A 17,671-nucleotide genomic window follows, 5' to 3' on the forward strand; every position below is an offset into this window, starting at 1 on the left:
TTGTGATGAGAATGTAGCTGATGAAGTTTAACGTTATCGTTAATGTACAAGGGCACAGAAACACGATGTCAAGGTTTAAAAGAAGACTTTTCCCACCGTGAGAGGAAAGAGCTGTGTGGGCGCGAGCGTGTGGAGGGATCAGTGTGGGGTTCAGCTGAGGCTGGATGGACAACTCTGCGCACACACACAATGTTATTATAATGTGTTATTTTCACAAGAATAAAAAACAATGCTTCATTGAACAAAGAGTCACAAACACAAAGATGTATTGATTTTTTACATTCATATGAAATATTGCAATCACAATCTCTAAGTGAGAGAAGAACACACGTCTTTCACTTTTCTTTGTGTTCTGTGGACTGCCAGCACAAGGTGACTAAAAATGCATTTAAAAGGACTCATCTATTCTAGCCCTGTAAAAAAAAATCCAACATCCGTTTACATGCCATGTCCTGCACATTCACATAGCGACATAGTTATTGGAAGAGAGAGGAACCACTTTTCTGGCGTAGTGACACACGACCGTGCTCACACTGTATCTATCGCCCTTAAGTTTGTAAAAGTTAATGCTAGGTAATAAATGGTGGATTCCACATGTAGAAGGTTTTGAGAACTTTGAAATTCCACAATGCAATGTAAAAATTAGCGACGGGCGATATGGCCTAAAATCTATATCGCGGCATATATTGCAGTCTCCTGCAATAATAATATATATCACACAATATACTATTTGGCATATAAATGATAACAGAACCATTTGAAAATGGGTAACAAATGCTTCTAATTTAGCTGCTGACATATGCTGCAACATATTGAGTCATTTCAGTTGTATTAATTTCTCAAAACTATTATTAATCTACTTGTTAATTTACTGTTAATAACTGGTTACTAGGGCTGGATGATTATGGAAAAAATAATCATTACGATTATTTTGATTGACACTGAAATTATGATTGCATCCATTCATTTTTTACCGCTTATCGGTCTTTGAGTGGGTGCTGGACTAGGGCGGAAGGCGGTGTACACCCTGGACAAGTCGCCATAGACAGACAACATTCACACACTCGGGCCAATTTAGGTGCATGTCTTTGGAGGTGGGAGGAAGCCAGAGTACCGGAAGGGAACCCACGCGGTCACGATGAGAACATGCAAACTCCACACAGAACAACCCCCCGAGCCCGGGGATCGAACCCAGGACCTTCGATTGTGAGGCACACGCACTAACCCCCAGTTTTGGTGGTACAATATATACACGTTTAGAAATTAATAACACAATTATTCATTAATTTAAAAACGTGTATTTGTTGTACTACCAAAACTCAATTTTAAATATAATTTATGGAAAAACTAATCATCACGATTATTTTGATACTGAAATCAAGATTAATAACACAATTCCAGAAGTCAACATTGTGTACGTTCTGAAAACTTCATTTATGATTGCTGCCTTTGGTAAAAGCTTAACCCTTTTAGGTTTTTCTCAAATTAGTTTTCTTTTACTTAGACTCACTGAGTTGGTGCCTTTTGAAACACTCACAGCAAACATGTGTTTAGGAAATACAAATAATATGAAGATAATACTTCAATGGGAAACACTAAACATTAAAAGTGTATTACTGCAAACTTGTGCATTCTTTGACTCTGCTCCCTCAGACTGGAGTGTGTGCTACTTCTCCTCGTCGTTTCCTAAAATCTTTCAGTCTTGTGCCCTTCTTGATTACCTTGAGGAACTCTGAAGAAACGTTGATCCTTTTCAAGATTTGTACAGCTGAAAACAACGCAATCATTGGGCATTTTTCTTCAAGAAAAGCGAAAGGGCGCTTCCGCTTGACCACCATGCATATTCAATGAGCCGGACGTGAGCCAGACGTGACGTCATACGCAAGACAGCAATACCGGTATTACAGTTAAAACCGGTATATTTTAGAAAGAGATATATATTTGAGACAAAACCGCCATATTGGTATCTTTTTATGTGCTTTTGTTACGGTGACCCACCACTGGGGGGACCAGCAGGCACTGTAGCGAAGTTAAGGTCCAACAAGCGTTCGGTGCCACACACAGCCGGCGTGGCCGCACTGTATCTCCGGCGGTTGGTGGGGGCTCCTCTTTATTAACCAGAGGTAACAAGCTGGTGAAAAGATTCAACAGAAGAGCCGTCAGAGCTGCCGCTGCTAACTGCGAAAGCTAACAGTTCGGCTGAAAACCTCGCTGACATCAAATATCACTTGGCAACAGACACAGCCTATTAAAAAGGCACACACACGCACGCACACGGTGCTCCCATAAACTTCTCTCAACTGCATATGACTTGTTCCAAGTTTTTTTTTTTTAAGTAACACATTAAGTACTTTCCCTAGTAAAACATTACATTTATTAAAGAGTACGTAAATCCATAAGTAATTAAATTACTTTTTTGATTAAGTAACGAGTAACTATAGTTAATTACTTTTTTTAAAGTAATTTTTAGAACACTATTTAGAACACAGTCATGTGGGGTTGAGTTTAAACTAAACACTTTGCATATTTTGTTTAAAATACAGATATATATGGTATATGTGTACAGCTCTGGTAATGGGTACATTCGCACCCACCTGCACAAATGTACTTCAAAATGCAACAATCAAAATAAATATGACTTTGTTTTTGTTTACTAGGGTATACATATATACGGTAATATGCATTAGTTTGACAATTTAAAATCAATGATAATAAAAAGGAGATGCTTGGAAATAGCATAAAAAGTTCCCCAAAACTTGGAAAAACGCGATTCATAGCGCTACTTTTTGGGGTAACCATCATGAGCGTTCTGTTCAGGTATATTTCTTTTATATTTTGATAAATCATCCTATTTATGTATTACTAAATTTAAATAGGTATTGATCAATCTTTAAGCTGTGTGTATTTGATTTCAGTTTGCTTTTGACATTTTATTTAGAATTGTAGTTGAAACTTTTACAACCTTGTGTTGCGCTCATGATGGCGTAACCAAACTAGATTTCATTTAATAATCTTATTTTGAATATTTATTACATTTTTAAATTTAGTATATTCAAATATACCCGGTACTGTGTTTTATGCTTTTTTCTTTTTGGAACATGTACTATACATATAATACAATAAAGTCCCATATAAAATGATGTTTCTAGCAATACTTTAATTTTGCCTTTGAAAGTAACACTCCAATTAGTGGAGCTGTACACATATCGCAATTCGGCCTAAAAATACCAGTACATCAGTTTTGGTCCATATTGCCCACTCCTAATTCAATATTTAAATTATTTCCGACTATTGGCTGTGGTTTAAATTCTTTGGGTTTTGCCCTTAAAGCTCTCCTGTGTCCAGGGAATTATTTTTTGTAAACAATAACAAAATATTTTGTGACAGTAAAAAATATTGCTCTAATCACTGTAGTATGGACCATACACTGATACTATACTTGGTGGCGTTACTGTTGATATTTGTATCGATCCTCCCACCTGTTTACGTTCAAGAGATCTAGCTTAGCAGATAGCATGGCTTATTGTATCCTCCTACAGTGTGAAGTGTGGAATGTTTAGCAATTTCTCGTCCTTCAGTGATACTAGTAAGAAATTTAATTTTTTTGCCACCGTGGAGGCACAGATTGCTGACTTAGAAGTTCTCCCGATTGTTCGATAAGAAAAGAACCGATTCCATGGATTTGAATCCCTTTTTGAGAAACGGTTCCTGTTATCGAAGCCACTATAGTAAAGAAAAAGATTTGGTTCTTTATTCGAATCCCTGGGAACGAATCCCGTGTCACAGGAAATGTCCTGTGGCACGTCACAGGAAATGACGTAGCTCAGTCATTCGGCGGCAGACACAGAAGCAGCAACAACAATGGACCGGAAAAAACGCTCCAAGGCATTGCTTCACTTTACTAAGAAATACGACGAGGAAACGGCTATCTGCAAATATTGCCAGGCTTTGCTTTCCTGTAAGGGGAGCAGTACAATAAACATGTTGAAATATGTTCAGGCCGTACAATAACCTGAAGGTTAGAGAAACGCGTTGTGTCTTCGACGCGTGGAGAAGCAGCAACAGAGATGACTAAGCACGCCCCTCTTTCTCTGCTTCAACCTGCAGTCCCAGTGATAGTGCCGGTGAGTAACTAACGTTAACTGTTGCCGGTTAATTTCCATATCTGCACACTTGTAGCCTTTAGACTAAAATAACGTTACCTCTTATGTCAACCAGGACTGCAGTAATGTTAGCTAGACTAACGTTACCTAAGCATAGTCAGTGGTTAACGGTAACGTTAGCCTTTTTGTATGTGTCTGATAACGTTAACGGTATCTTGTAGCCAACACCACTCCAGAGTTTGCAGGCCTGTCTAATAAACTAGTACTTGCAAGATGTGAATTAAGATAATGTTAACGTTATCCTATTTCAGATGATGACATTCATGACAGCCAGAGGGACCAGGGCAGTGTTTGCTCTGAAGCACAGATCGTTAACCCATTTACCATAGCGAGGTGTAACCATGTAACATAGCGAGGTAAAACCATTTACCATAGCGAGGTATAACCATTTACCATAGCGAGGTACAACCATTTACCATACCGAGGTATAACCATTTACCATAGCGAGGTATAACCATTTACCATAGCGAGGTAATACACAGAGTGCAGCCAGATGAGTGAGGAGGAGAGTAACAACATTACTCGGAAGCTAACCAGAATGATGGTGAAAAATCTCCTCCCCTTCAACTTGGTGAACACAGATGAATACAAGTAGGTTAATAATTGTATTTTGCTGACATGTAATGGAGCAAAATGTAAACACCATTACTCTGAGATTTGTTTCAAATGTAAAGTGCTGTACAATACAAATGAATGCAGGATTTTCCCTGCATGTATTTTTCTTAGGTGGCCCACTTAAAGGGGCACTAACAGTTAATATTTATTTATTTTATTAAATTTTTTTGGGGGGTAACAACAGTCAATATTTATTTACGGTATTTATTTTATTTTATTTTTTTCTTAAAAAATAAAAGTGAGCTTTTGTTAAACCAAGTATTGTGTGTTTTTTCCCCATATCCAACAACCTATCTGGATTCGATAAGAGAATCGATAAGGAATCGGTTCGATAAGAGGATTCGATAATGGCATCGAAATCGATAATTTCTTAACAAACATCATCCCTAAACGATAGTATTGAAAGCTCTATCAACAGCCAAACCCCAGTAGAAATCCTGACCGACTCAAGCAGTGAACACTTGCTCAACTTGCTCTCAACAAATGAAATGCATCAAAAAAAAAAAAAACATAATCGCTAGGAAGACTCTGCAAATGCTCATTTCCTACCCATATCCATTATACACATACAGCATGTAGGCAGAATATATCATATCCTGATTACCTGCATTGTTAGCCGTCCTGTGCTAGCAGTTTTTATTAACATTTAGAATGCGTAAGGCCACATAAGGATTGTAGATGATGGGCAAAATGATCCCCAAAAAGTGTAGTTTTCTTTTAAGTTTGTATTCTCTTGTACGGTACTAATAAATAAACAGTGTGCGTGTGTGCGTATACCTGTAGTGCTGAAGTTGAAGAGCATGGGCAGCTCGCGGCCGCTGGGCAGTCGCGTGTTGGGCTGTCTCAGCTCGTCAAAGAAGGTGTGCGAACACGCCTCCAGCGGAGAGAGGCGGGAGGCCGGCGTGTATTCCAGCAGGCGGGAGCAGAGCGCGATGGCCTCTGGCGGCGTGCGAGGTTTGAACACCTGCGTGTGAAAATTATATTTAACTACGTGCTACATGCTTGCATCCACCTTTCAACGAAAAATGACGATTGTAAACATCAGGAAAAAACGATAAACCATGTGAACATTTCACATCACGTTCTGACTAAAATTATCAGGGTATTGTTGAATGTGCTCGAAAAGTACACACCAAAATATTTAAACTAAGTTTTACTTAAAACATTTAATTAGACAGACACACAATATTGACAGAAGAAACAACAAATGCTGTTCTAGCATCTTAAGAGCCATATTGTTATTTGAGTGTTTGAATATTTGTATCTTTCTCCGTTTTAATTTGTAAAGGCTTTAGTCTTTTAACGATAAAGAAAAAACGTGTTGTGGCGCGTCACCTTCCCGTGAGTTAATTTCCTGTTGGTATAATTCCTTCAAGTATAGGTCGATCACTCTGTTCTAAGAGAGCACATCCTGTGGGTTCAGTGTGCACAATTCAAAAGCTTAGATGCTCAGTCAGCAATGTGATTATATAACATTTAGATTGGGGGGTGACTTTTTTAGTATTGTGCTTCAAACCCAGCTTCGAAAAGCTGTACATTACAAAATGTGCTAATCCTAACTTCCTCATATTGATTAAAAAAAAAAAAATCCGACCGCATTGTTTTATTAATTTTTGTTTTGTAGGTTCAAGTGTTTTACATGTTGTGCTCTTGAGTTATTGTTGCTCATCAATTTGAAATAATTATTTGTTGAGTTTGTATAATTTTATTTTTCAATAAATGGTTTAAGTCAATCAAAAATGTTTACATTTTAAATAAGGATGAAAAAAATGTTAGAATTTCAGGCAAATTGATCCCATTTTTAATATTTTCCATTACAGACTAAAAAATAATATCAATAAAGTTATTCTTTCTTGTGACATGATCTATATTTAATTTTCTCTAAAAGGGATCGTATTATCATTATTACACACATTTAAAAACTTCCTTCCTGGTCTACATAACATGTAATGCTGGTTCTTTGGTCAACCTTTTGCATAGATTATGTTCACAGACGCTTTCAAGGTGCTTTCTGACCGGATGGGGCCCACTTATTCACAGGGCTCCACTTCGACATCGTCTTCTCCCCGCCCACTTTCTTGTAGTTTTTAGCGCTTCCATCGCGAGTTTTCTGACAGATAAGTTTCAACTATACGCTACTTTCTATTAGACATGGCAACAGCGGAGGATGCATGTGCGCATGTACAACAAGAGGATAGCAAAAAAGAAGGAACTTGTTGATGACAGCATCAGACTACAATGGCGGACACACGCTAAGCACTTTGGGGACAATTCTATCATATATGGATAATCCACTGACGTCACCAATGGCAAAAATGTCCCCAATGGGGCAAATTCCAAACTTGTTTACCGAAAGTATGACGGAAGGCAAGATTGTTTTATAAATATCTCCGCAATGCCTCCACGGTTCGATTTCAGAACTTATACAGATCCCAAATACACAATAGCAGGTACCACTAGGTAAGAAAAGTTGGTTTTGCATAATAGGGCCCCGTTAATGTTAATATAGACAGATTGTTACGCAGAGGTGTACTTATGACAATTTAAAAGACAAATTATACTATTTACAGTGGAAAGTGGGGGAGGCGGGGCGCGAAATCCTTAAAGGGGAACATTATCACCAGACCTATGTAAGCGTCACTATATACCATGATGTTGCAGAAAAAAGACCATATATTTTTTTAACCAATTTCCGAACTCTAAATGGGTGAATTTTGGCGAATTAAACGCCTTTCTAATATTCGCTCTCGGAGCGATGACGTCACGTTGTGACGTCACATCAGGAAGCAATCCGCCATTTTCTCAAACACCGGGTCAAAACAGCTCTGTTATTTTCCGTTTTTTCGACTGTTTTCCGTACCTTGGAGACATCATGCCTCGTCGGTGTGTTGTCGGAGGGTGTAACAACACGAACAGGGACGGATTCAAGTTGCACCAGTGGCCCAAAGATGCGAAAGTGGCAAGAAATTGGACGTTTGTTCCGCACACTTTACCGACGAAAGCTATGCTACGACAGAGATGGCAAGAATGTGTGGATATCCTGCGAGACTCAAAACAGATGCATTTCCAACGATAAAGTCAAAGAAATCTGCCACCAGACCCCCATTGAATCTGCCGGAGTGTGTGAGCAATTCAGAGACAAAGGACCTCGCTAGCACGGCAAGCAATGGCGGCACTTTGTTCCCGCAGACGAGCGAGCTATCGACCCTAGCTTCCCTGGCCTGCTGACATCAACTCCAAAACTGGACAGATCAGCTTTCAGGAAAAGAGCGCGGATGAGCGTATGTCTACAGAATATATTAATTGATGAAAATTGGGCTGTCTGCACTCTCAAAGTGCATGTTGTTGCCAAATGTATTTCATATGCTGTAAACCTAGTTCATAGTTGTTAGTTTCCTTTAATGCCAAACAAACACATACCAATCGTTGGTTAGAAGGCGATCGCCGAATTCGTCCTCGCTTTCTCTCGTGTCGCTGGCTGTCGTGTCGTTTTCGTCTGTTTCGCTTGCATACGGTTCAAACCGATATGGCTCAATAGCTTCAGTTTCTTCTTCAATTTCGTTTTCGCTACCTGCCTCCACACTACAACCATCCATTTCAATACATGCGTAATCTGTTGAATCGCTTAAGCCGCTGAAATCCGAGTCTGAATCCGAGCTAATGTCGCTATAGCTTGCAGTTCTTTCCGCCATGTTTGTTTGTGTTGGCTTCACTATGTGACGTCACAGGAAAATGGACGGGTGGTTAAAATCAGGCAATTTGAAGCTTTTTTTAGGGATATTGCGTGATGGGTAAAATTTTGAAAAAAACTTTGAAAAATATAATAAGCTACTGGGAACTGATTTTTAATGGTTTTAACAATTCTAAAATTGTGATAATGTTCCCCTTTAACAGAAAATAATTGAGAAGAACTGGTGAAACTTACTAATAGGCGTGTAACTGTACATGTAATGATTTCAGATTTAGCGACACGAGGGAGCCAAAATATCAGCACTGCAAACAACATCCCCAATAAAATACAGTACCGTATTTTCCGCACCATTAGCCGCACCTAAAAACCACAAATTTACTCAAAAGCTGACAGTGCGGCTTTTAACCCGGTGCGCTTTATATATGGATAAATATTAAGATTCATTTTCATAAAGTTTCGATCTCGCAACTTAGGTAAACAGCCGCCATCTTTTTTCCCGGTAGAACAGGAAGCGCTTCTTCTTCTACGCAAGCAACCGCCAAGGTAAGCACCCGCCCCCATAGAACAGGAAGCGCTTCTTCTTCTACTGTAAGCAACCACCCGCCCCCGGAAGAAGAAGAAAAAACGCGCGGATATCACCGTACGTTTCATTTCCTGTTTACATCTGTAAAGACCACAAAATGGCTCCTACTAAGCGACAAGGATCCGGTTCATGAAAAGACGCAATCTCTCCATCCGCACACGGATTACTACCGTATTTCACAGCAACTGATATTCCTGTGAACCGCACTGTGGAACGGGAGCACGTACGGTGAATATTCGCACCACAGGGAATGAGAAGTCATCCTTCACTGTGGTTCTAGCTTGCCATGCTAACTTCCACCCATGGTGATATTCAAAAGGAAGACCTTGCCAAAAGAGACCTTTCCAGCCGGCGTCATCATAAAAGCTAACTCGAAGGGATGGATGAAGAAAAGATGAGCGAGTGGTTAAGGTAAGTTTAAGTTTACGCGAAGAGGCCGGGTGGCTTTTTTCACGCAGCTCTGTCCATGTTGATATACGTATGTTTGTGATTGCACATTTGCGTACATTTTGGGAGTGAACAGAGTTGTTAGAACGCTGGTTTTTAATATATTATTAAAGTTTGACTGACCTATCTGACTGTTTTTTTGACATTCCTTTAGCGCAGTTAGATGCGGCTTACAACACGGGGCGGCTTATTGGTGGACAAAGTTTTGAAATATGCCGTTCATTGAAGGCGCGGCTTTTAACCCAGGGCGCCTTATGGTGCGGAAAATACGGTATTCTCCCTGACCACATCCCCAACAAAGAGGTAATCAATAAAACTAAAACACTACCACTCAGCCAAGACATAGAAACACGTCGGATGAAATTTGCAGGTCACATTCTCAGAATGCCACACCAACCCCAAGGTAGCAATGACATGGCTCCCTGGCAGAAAAAGAAGACGACGACCAAAACACACATGGAGAAGAACTTTCCACAAAGACCTAGAAGCTTGAGACCTCAACTTGGCAAGGGCTGAAGAAGTCTCCCATGATCGAACAGAATGGCGAAGGCGAGCTGCCCAATCCTACTTGCCAACCCTCCCGAATTTTACGGGAGACTCACGAATTTCAGTGCCTCTCCCGAAAATCTCCTGATTTCCAGCCGGACAACTATATTGGGGGCATGCCTTAAAGGCACTCACCTGAAAAGGAGACTATTATACCTCAGTAGAAACATTTAAGTCCCATCTTAAAACTCATTTGTATACTCTAGCCTTTGAATAGCCCCCCTTTTTTTAGACCAGTTGATCTGCCGTTTCTTTTCTTTTCTCCTCTGCTGCCCCCTATCCCTTGTGGAGGGGAAGACACACAGATCCGGTGGCCATGGATGGGGTGCTGGCTGTCCGGGGTCGGGACCCGGGGTGGACCGCTCGCCTGTATATTGGTTGGGAACATCTCTGCGCTGCTGACCCGTCTCCGCTCGGGATGGTTTCCTGCTGACCCCACTGTGGACTGGACTCTTACTGTTATGCTGGATCCACTATGGACTGGACTCTCACAATATTATGTTAGACCCACTCGACATCCATTGCATTCGGTCTCCCTAGAGGGGGGGGGTTACCCACATATGCGGTCCTCTCCAAGGTTTCTCATAGTCATTCACATCGACGTCCCACTGGGGTGAGTTTTTCCTTGCCCTTATGTGGGCTATACCGAGGATGTCGTTGTGGCTTGTGCAGCCCTTTGAGACACTTGTGATTTAGGGCTATATAAATAAACATTGATTGATTGATTGATATGTCTCCGTTATCCATAGGTTTATCTATAACCCATAAAGTAGGCAGGCATGGAACTATTTCTCAGCGTGTGTTTATTCCAGCCGGCACGTTCATACACTGACACACAACATTCGGATTCCCATCATGCATTGCTTCAAAACTACGGCAAGTTGTACTATCCAAAATTTCCAACCGGACAAACAATATTGGGGGCGTGCCTTAAAGGCACTGCCTTTAGCGTCCTCTCATCTGAAAAGGAGACTATTATATATGTCTCCGTTATCCATAGGTTTATCTATAACCCATAACACGGTGGCCGAATGGATATAGTCACTCATGAACGGTCAGAGAAGCACAAGGCTGGTCACAGCCCAGTATTATGGGCCACCTTGCAAGCAACATTCCGTTCTCATTTGCGGAGGTTTTCAACAAATCCGTGAAGGATATGTTCCCGGATTCAGAGATCGCTCGCCAGTACTCAAATGGCAGAACAAAAGCTACTCAAATAGTGAAAGGTAAGTGTTATTTTTTTTTTAAGTAAGCAGCAAGTACAGTACAGTTAGTAGAACAACCGTGTTTTCATTACTGTACTATATATACAGTATATATATATATACATATATTAGGGATGTCCCGATCCGATATTTGGATCGGATCGGCTGCCGATATTTGCCAAAAATTGCTTATCGGCAAGGCATGGGAAAATGCTGATCCAGATCCAGTTTTTAAAAAAACTCCGGTCCGTGTTTTCCAACGCACCTATTTAAATAATACATTGCACTTTTCTGCTGCTCCGTAATTTCCGTTCCGCATTGTCCAGCACACCTTCAACACATCCACAATTCTCACGCAGTTGCTTTTAGCTGCTGGCATTACACGACAGGCTCTTTTCACTCTTTCCTGTGTCTCCCTCTCACAGACAGCGAGCGCACCTTCTTACACACGTCACATACTGTCGCGTCATACGTCACATACTGTCACGTCACACGTCACATACGTATACGTCCTCTCCCAGCAGAGAGCGAGGTAGCGGCATGGCTAACGTTAGCTGTGATGCTAGCGCAGCCGCTAAGGTGCGCGCCTCCTCAATCGTCCTCTGCGCACGGCAAATCTATGCCACGCACAAAATCAAATAAAAAAATAAGCGCATAACAATTTTCGACACACGGACACAACAGAGACAACAGTTTTCGTCATCATTGTTCAAATATTGTGACGCCTGTCGAGACGCTTATCTCCATTCGGTGCCACACGTCCAGACTCCACACCATCAAAATGGCAAAAATTTCCACATCAACACCGTATGAAAAAATTAGTGATTTTTTTAGTTGTGATTTCCTTCTCTGCATGAAAGTTTAAAAGTAGCATATATTAATGCAGTATGAAGAAGAATGTTTTAATGTAGACATGCAAGCCTTGAAAGAACATTTTGAAAATCAAGACTACCGGTACATGTCCTGCAAATGGGTGCATTTCTACCCTATATTTTAACTTTAGATTTATTCTCATATCAAACTTTTTTGGCTGTCTTTTTGACACTTACATCAGGCGCCCCGCTCCACACCCTGGATTATAAATAATGTAAATAATTCAATGTGATTATCTTGTGTGATGACTGTATTATGATGATAGTATATATCTGATAGTATATATCTGTATCATGAATCAATTTAAGTGGACCCCGTCTTAAACAAGTTGAAAAACTTATTGGGGTGTTACCATTTAGTGGTCAATTGTACGGAATATGTACTTCACTGTGCAACCTACTAATAAAAGTCTCAATTAATCAATCAAAACACATAGAATCATCATACTGCTGTGATTATATGCATCAAGTGTTCATTCAAGGCTAAGGCAAAATATCGAGATATATATTGTGTATCGCAATATGGCCTTAAAATATCTCAATATTAAAAAAAGGCCATATCGCCCAGCCCTAGTTCAATGATGCCATTTCTGTTTGTCATGTATAATTGTGTCTATTTTGTGTTTATCCTTGAATAAACAGGTCAGTTTCTTGTTACCAACCATTGTGTATTATTCAAACTCCCCTAATTCAGCTGGCTAGTTGTTATCAAGAGTACTAAAACCCTTTTCAACATGATTCTGACAACTAAGTAGGCTAAATAACTTTAAACTTTAATACATGCTCGGATAGGCCAGTATCGGTCAGTATCGGTCAGTATCGGTATCGGATCGGAAATGCAAAAACAATATCGGTATCGGATCGGAAGTGCAAAAACTTGGATCAGGACATCCCTAATATATATACAGTATATATATATATATATATATATATATATATATATATATAAGAAATACTTTAATTTCAGTGAATTCTAGCTATAAATATACTACTCCCCCTTAACCTCACCCCCACCCCCCAATCTCCCGAATTCGGAGGTCTCAAGGTTGGCAAGGATGTGCCCAATGCACTCAACAGTGCTAAGGCTAATTCTCCCTGACGGCGTCAATCTTAAGTGACCATTATTTTTGTTAACTATGAGCACGTACGCAATGCATAGAGGAAATCAAGTATTGCAGGATGATGAGCACTACCTTGGTCCAAGGATGAGCTTTAATCTGAGGGAATTTGAATTCTGTATAGTTGGGGTTCATCTCCCGAATCTGCTCCCTGGTCGGCGTGCCGAGCACCTGGCGAGGAGAGAGATGAGAAAGTGAGCGCCTCCTCTGCAGAGGCAAAGTTTTCCAAGACCCCGTCGGCCGCTCACCTTGATGATCTCCACCAGTTGGTCCACGCCGCTGTCGCCTGGGAAGATAGGCTGGCCCAGCAGCAGCTCGGCCAGCACGCAGCCCGCCGACCAGATGTCGATGTTGGCCGTGTAGTCGGTGGCGCCGAAAATGAGCTCGGGTGCTCGGTAGTAGCGCGAGCAGATATACGAGACGTTGGGCTCGCCGCGGACCAGCTGCTTGGCGCTGAAGGAGAGACTTTGTCACTCTTTTGATGCTCGTCAGGCGACTGCTTCAGCGTCCTTACCTGCCAAAGTCACACAGCTTGAGGATGGCGGTCTCTGGGTCCACAAGCAGGTTCTGGGGCTTGATGTCGCGATGACACACGCCTTGAGAGTGGATGTAAGCCAGGCTGCGAAACAGCTGATACATGTACACCTGAGGAGGGAACAGGACAACTAAGACATCTCCTGCAAAAGGCGAACAATCCCTGCAGGGAGGAGTGTTACCTTGACGTATATTATAGGAATGATGCTCTTGTTCTTGTTAAAATGCCGGGCGACCCTGTAGACCGTCTCGGGGACAAAGTCCAGCACCAAGTTGAGGTACACTTCATCTTTCTAGACGCACGCCAACAACGGGTATGAGTCACAAACAACACACACGTGGCGAGTAGACGCACAAAGGCAGCAAACCTTCTCTCCGCTGGAGTAGAAGAAGTAACGTAGTCTGACGATGTTGCAGTGGTCCAGCTTCCTCATGATCTGCAGCTCACGGTTCTGCATCATGACACAAAGCACACATGAAGATGCCATGTTGATACTGCAAGAAACACACCACCTCACCTTGAACCTCTTATCCTGGAGAACCTTTTTGATGGCCACCATCTCCTGGCTGTCCATGAGTCGGGCCTGGTAGACCACCCCGAACGAGCCATTGCCGATCACCTGAGGAAGGAGGAGGAACAAGTCGACGTGTTATCAACCTTGACCTGTTATTGACCTCGGGGGGCCAGGACCCACTCAAATATTAACACTGAATTAGTCATCTTTCTCTTGATTTAAAATCATATTTAGTAATTGTATCTAACCTACTTACAGTTGACTACCTTGTCAAATGATATTAAACTGTGAGTTAATTCCAAAGATTATTTATTTAACACATAAACCTATAAACCTAAGGAAGCCCCTTGCCGCTACTAAAAAAAGCATACAAAAAACAATACCCCAATGGCAAGTCATAAATATGAGATAAAAAATTGAAATTAGGAGATTGTCAAAATTAGGAGATAAAAAGTCATAATTATTAGATAAAAAGTTGAAATGATGAGATAAAATTGTGAAATTAGGAGAGTGCAGTGCAGTTATGCAGTTTGTATCTCATAATTTGGATGTTTTAGCTCATAAATTACAACTTTTAAACTCATAATTTTGACTTCTTCTCATAATTTACTTTTCATCTCATTATTATCACCCGCCATCAGTGTGTGAATGTGTGTGTGAATGGGTGAATGTGGAAATAGTGTCAAAGCGCTTTGAGTTCCTTAAAAAAAAGGTAGTAAAACGCTATACAAGTATAACCATTTACCATTTATTTTGACTTTCTCATATGCACAAGTATCTATCTCATAATTATGACTTTTAATCTCATAATTATGACTTTTAATCTCATAATTTTGATATTTTATCTCATAATTAAGACATTTTATTTAATAATTTCTACTTTTTAGGTCTTATACTTTTGACTTTTTATCTCATAATTTCTACTTTTTATCAGATAATTACGACTTTATACCTCAGTTTTAACTTTTTATCTCAAGACTTTTTATCTTATAATTATGACTTTCTATCTCATAATTTTGACTTTTTCGCTCATAAATTCAAGTTTACCTCTTTTTTCTTTTGATCTCTTAATTATGACCAATTATCTTACAATAAAAATGTTATAATCTCATAATTTCAACTTTTTGATCTCATAATTATGATTGTTTAACTCATAACGAGGACTTACCTTTGGGGTATAATATATAATTTTGGTCCATATAAGGCTTAGGTCAGGCTGATTAGTAAAATAAGTACTGACCAAATATACTGCATAAGAGGTGACTTGTAAATAACTGATGAAAAAAAATTTACAAACTATTATATTGTGCTAAAATAAATAAACTAAATTAATATTGAATGTTTTTAACTAAACTGTCAATAAAATTAAAGTGGAAATGAAAATATAGCTTCACCACTTTAGTCACAATTTTTGCACTAAAGGAACTTCTCTATAACTTTAGCTCAAGACTTCTTTTGTTTGTTTGACATTGTCATTACTGCCACAAGTCATTACTACCGCTGCGGTCCATACAGACCTCAGCTGAGAAACATATTTTTTGCCGGCCCTCTTTGGTTAAACACTGCTCTAATCAACTCACCTTGATGTCAGTGTAGGAGACTTCCTGTGGGCGGTCCGGGCCCTGACCCGGCGTGGCCACCACTGTCGTCACCTTGCCGCTGTCTCCTAGGAAGCATTCAGAGCTTAATGAAGTGCACTTAAGGTGATCAGATAATTGTCTTCTGTCAGTTTAAGAAGAATTCATCACACGTGTCCACTGGACATTGGAATATTTGGGTTAATGAGAGAGTGGATGCCAGAGTTTAGGATTGCAAAGTTCACACTAAAGACACAGTGACTAATTCAACTGGGAATCACCCAAAAATAGTTCAACTACTTTCTTAGTCCTTTAAACGACGATAGTAATTCTCCACACGGGGGAACAATGTCCTCAATCATTTCTTTGGAAAAATAATGTGTCCCGGACCGCTCAAACGGCCCGTCTTGAACTAAACAATGCGGAGACGTCCGCTTGAAACACAGATTAAACTATGAAGCTCAAGCTAGCAAGAATAATCCTACAACACATCTCATTTGCTTGTGTTATTGTGAATGACATCATCGATGTAACATCAATGTACAAACAGCAGTCGCAACTTGCGAGGCTCAGCACAGCCCACTTCCTCCCTTCACAATAATAGCCCGGTGCACCACATCCGGTCTGACCGCGTTAACAAATTAAAGGTTTAAAAAAAAAGTACCTTACACAAGCATAATGTACTTAAAGCACTTGATACATTTGCACACTTTTTATGCTCAGACCTAAAATACTGGCCAAAATTGTCCAAAGATGCATTGCACCAATAAATGTGAGGATTTTTTAATTTAATAACAAACCATGCACCCATTTCCTACCACTTGTCCTTTTCGGGGTCGTGGGGGGGCCGGAGCCTATCCGACCTGCACTCGGCAGAAGTCAGGGTACATCCTGGATAAGTCGCATTTTATTAAATTGTATTTGACACAACAGCATGTCCTCCCCGTGACAGCGTGGGTTCCCTCCGGGTACTCCGGCTTTCTCCCACTTCCAAAGACATGCACCTGGGGATAAGTTGATTGGCAACACTAAATTGGCCCTAGTGTGTGGATGTGAGTGTGAATGTTGTCTGTCTATCTGTGTTGGCCCTGCGATGAGGTGGCGACTTGTCTAGGGTGTACCCCGCCTTCCGCCCGATTGTAGCTGAGATAGGCTCCAGCGCCCCCCGCGACCCCAAAGGGAATAAGCGGTAGAAAATGGATGGATGGATGGACAACAGCACACACTCTATAGCGGTAAAATAAGTGTAAAGGGTAAAAAACCTAATTAAAAACAATTAGGATAGAAAAACAGAATTGTATTGTTTTTATAATGTTATCTAAATGTATTGTTACTACTATCATTGTTTTATTGTTGTAGTTTGTTAATATAAATCAGTTTTTAACTATATTTAAAGTTAGGTTTTGGTGGTACATGTTTTCAAATTAATGAACAATCGTGTTTTTAATAATGATGGCAGTATCACTATCCCAATATCAGACATTTTAGGCCAGGGCTCCCCCCAGTGTTCCTAAATTATGGAAGACCACGGCAAGTAAAAACACAGGTGCACCACATCCTCGTCACTCTTTTTACCCATGACTGCACACCCATCCACAGCTCCAACCACATTAGGTTTGCTGAGGACACCACAGCCGTGGGCCTCATCACTCACAACAATGAGTCAGCATACAGACACGAGGTTCAACACCTGGCTGATTGGTGCAAGAATAATAACTAGATCCACAACACCTCAAAAACCAAGGGAATAAACATGGACTTTCGAAGAACAAAGGGCAGACACCACCTCCACATCCACAGAGAAT

General features: G+C 40.5%; 1 protein-coding gene across 1 annotated transcript in view; it reads right to left on the reverse strand.

Annotated features, from left to right (window-relative positions):
- The window catches only part of LOC133577566 (glycogen synthase kinase-3 beta-like), a 39,428-nt gene that overhangs the window by 2,748 nt on the left and 19,009 nt on the right, over positions 1–17,671 (reverse strand). Inside the window, exons 2-10 of the mRNA XM_061931535.1 lie at positions 15,870–15,955; positions 14,293–14,394; positions 14,143–14,226; positions 13,957–14,067; positions 13,755–13,885; positions 13,489–13,693; positions 13,316–13,411; positions 5,556–5,742; positions 97–174 (exon numbers count right to left, since the gene is read on the reverse strand). Of these exons, the coding sequence (XP_061787519.1) occupies positions 97–174; positions 5,556–5,742; positions 13,316–13,411; positions 13,489–13,693; positions 13,755–13,885; positions 13,957–14,067; positions 14,143–14,226; positions 14,293–14,394; positions 15,870–15,955 (1,080 nt within the window). The remainder of the gene's footprint in view (positions 1–96; positions 175–5,555; positions 5,743–13,315; positions 13,412–13,488; positions 13,694–13,754; positions 13,886–13,956; positions 14,068–14,142; positions 14,227–14,292; positions 14,395–15,869; positions 15,956–17,671) is intronic.

Source organism: Nerophis lumbriciformis, linkage group LG37, assembly GCF_033978685.3.
Source record: "Nerophis lumbriciformis linkage group LG37, RoL_Nlum_v2.1, whole genome shotgun sequence".
NCBI classification, from domain to species: Eukaryota; Metazoa; Chordata; class Actinopteri; order Syngnathiformes; family Syngnathidae; genus Nerophis; species Nerophis lumbriciformis.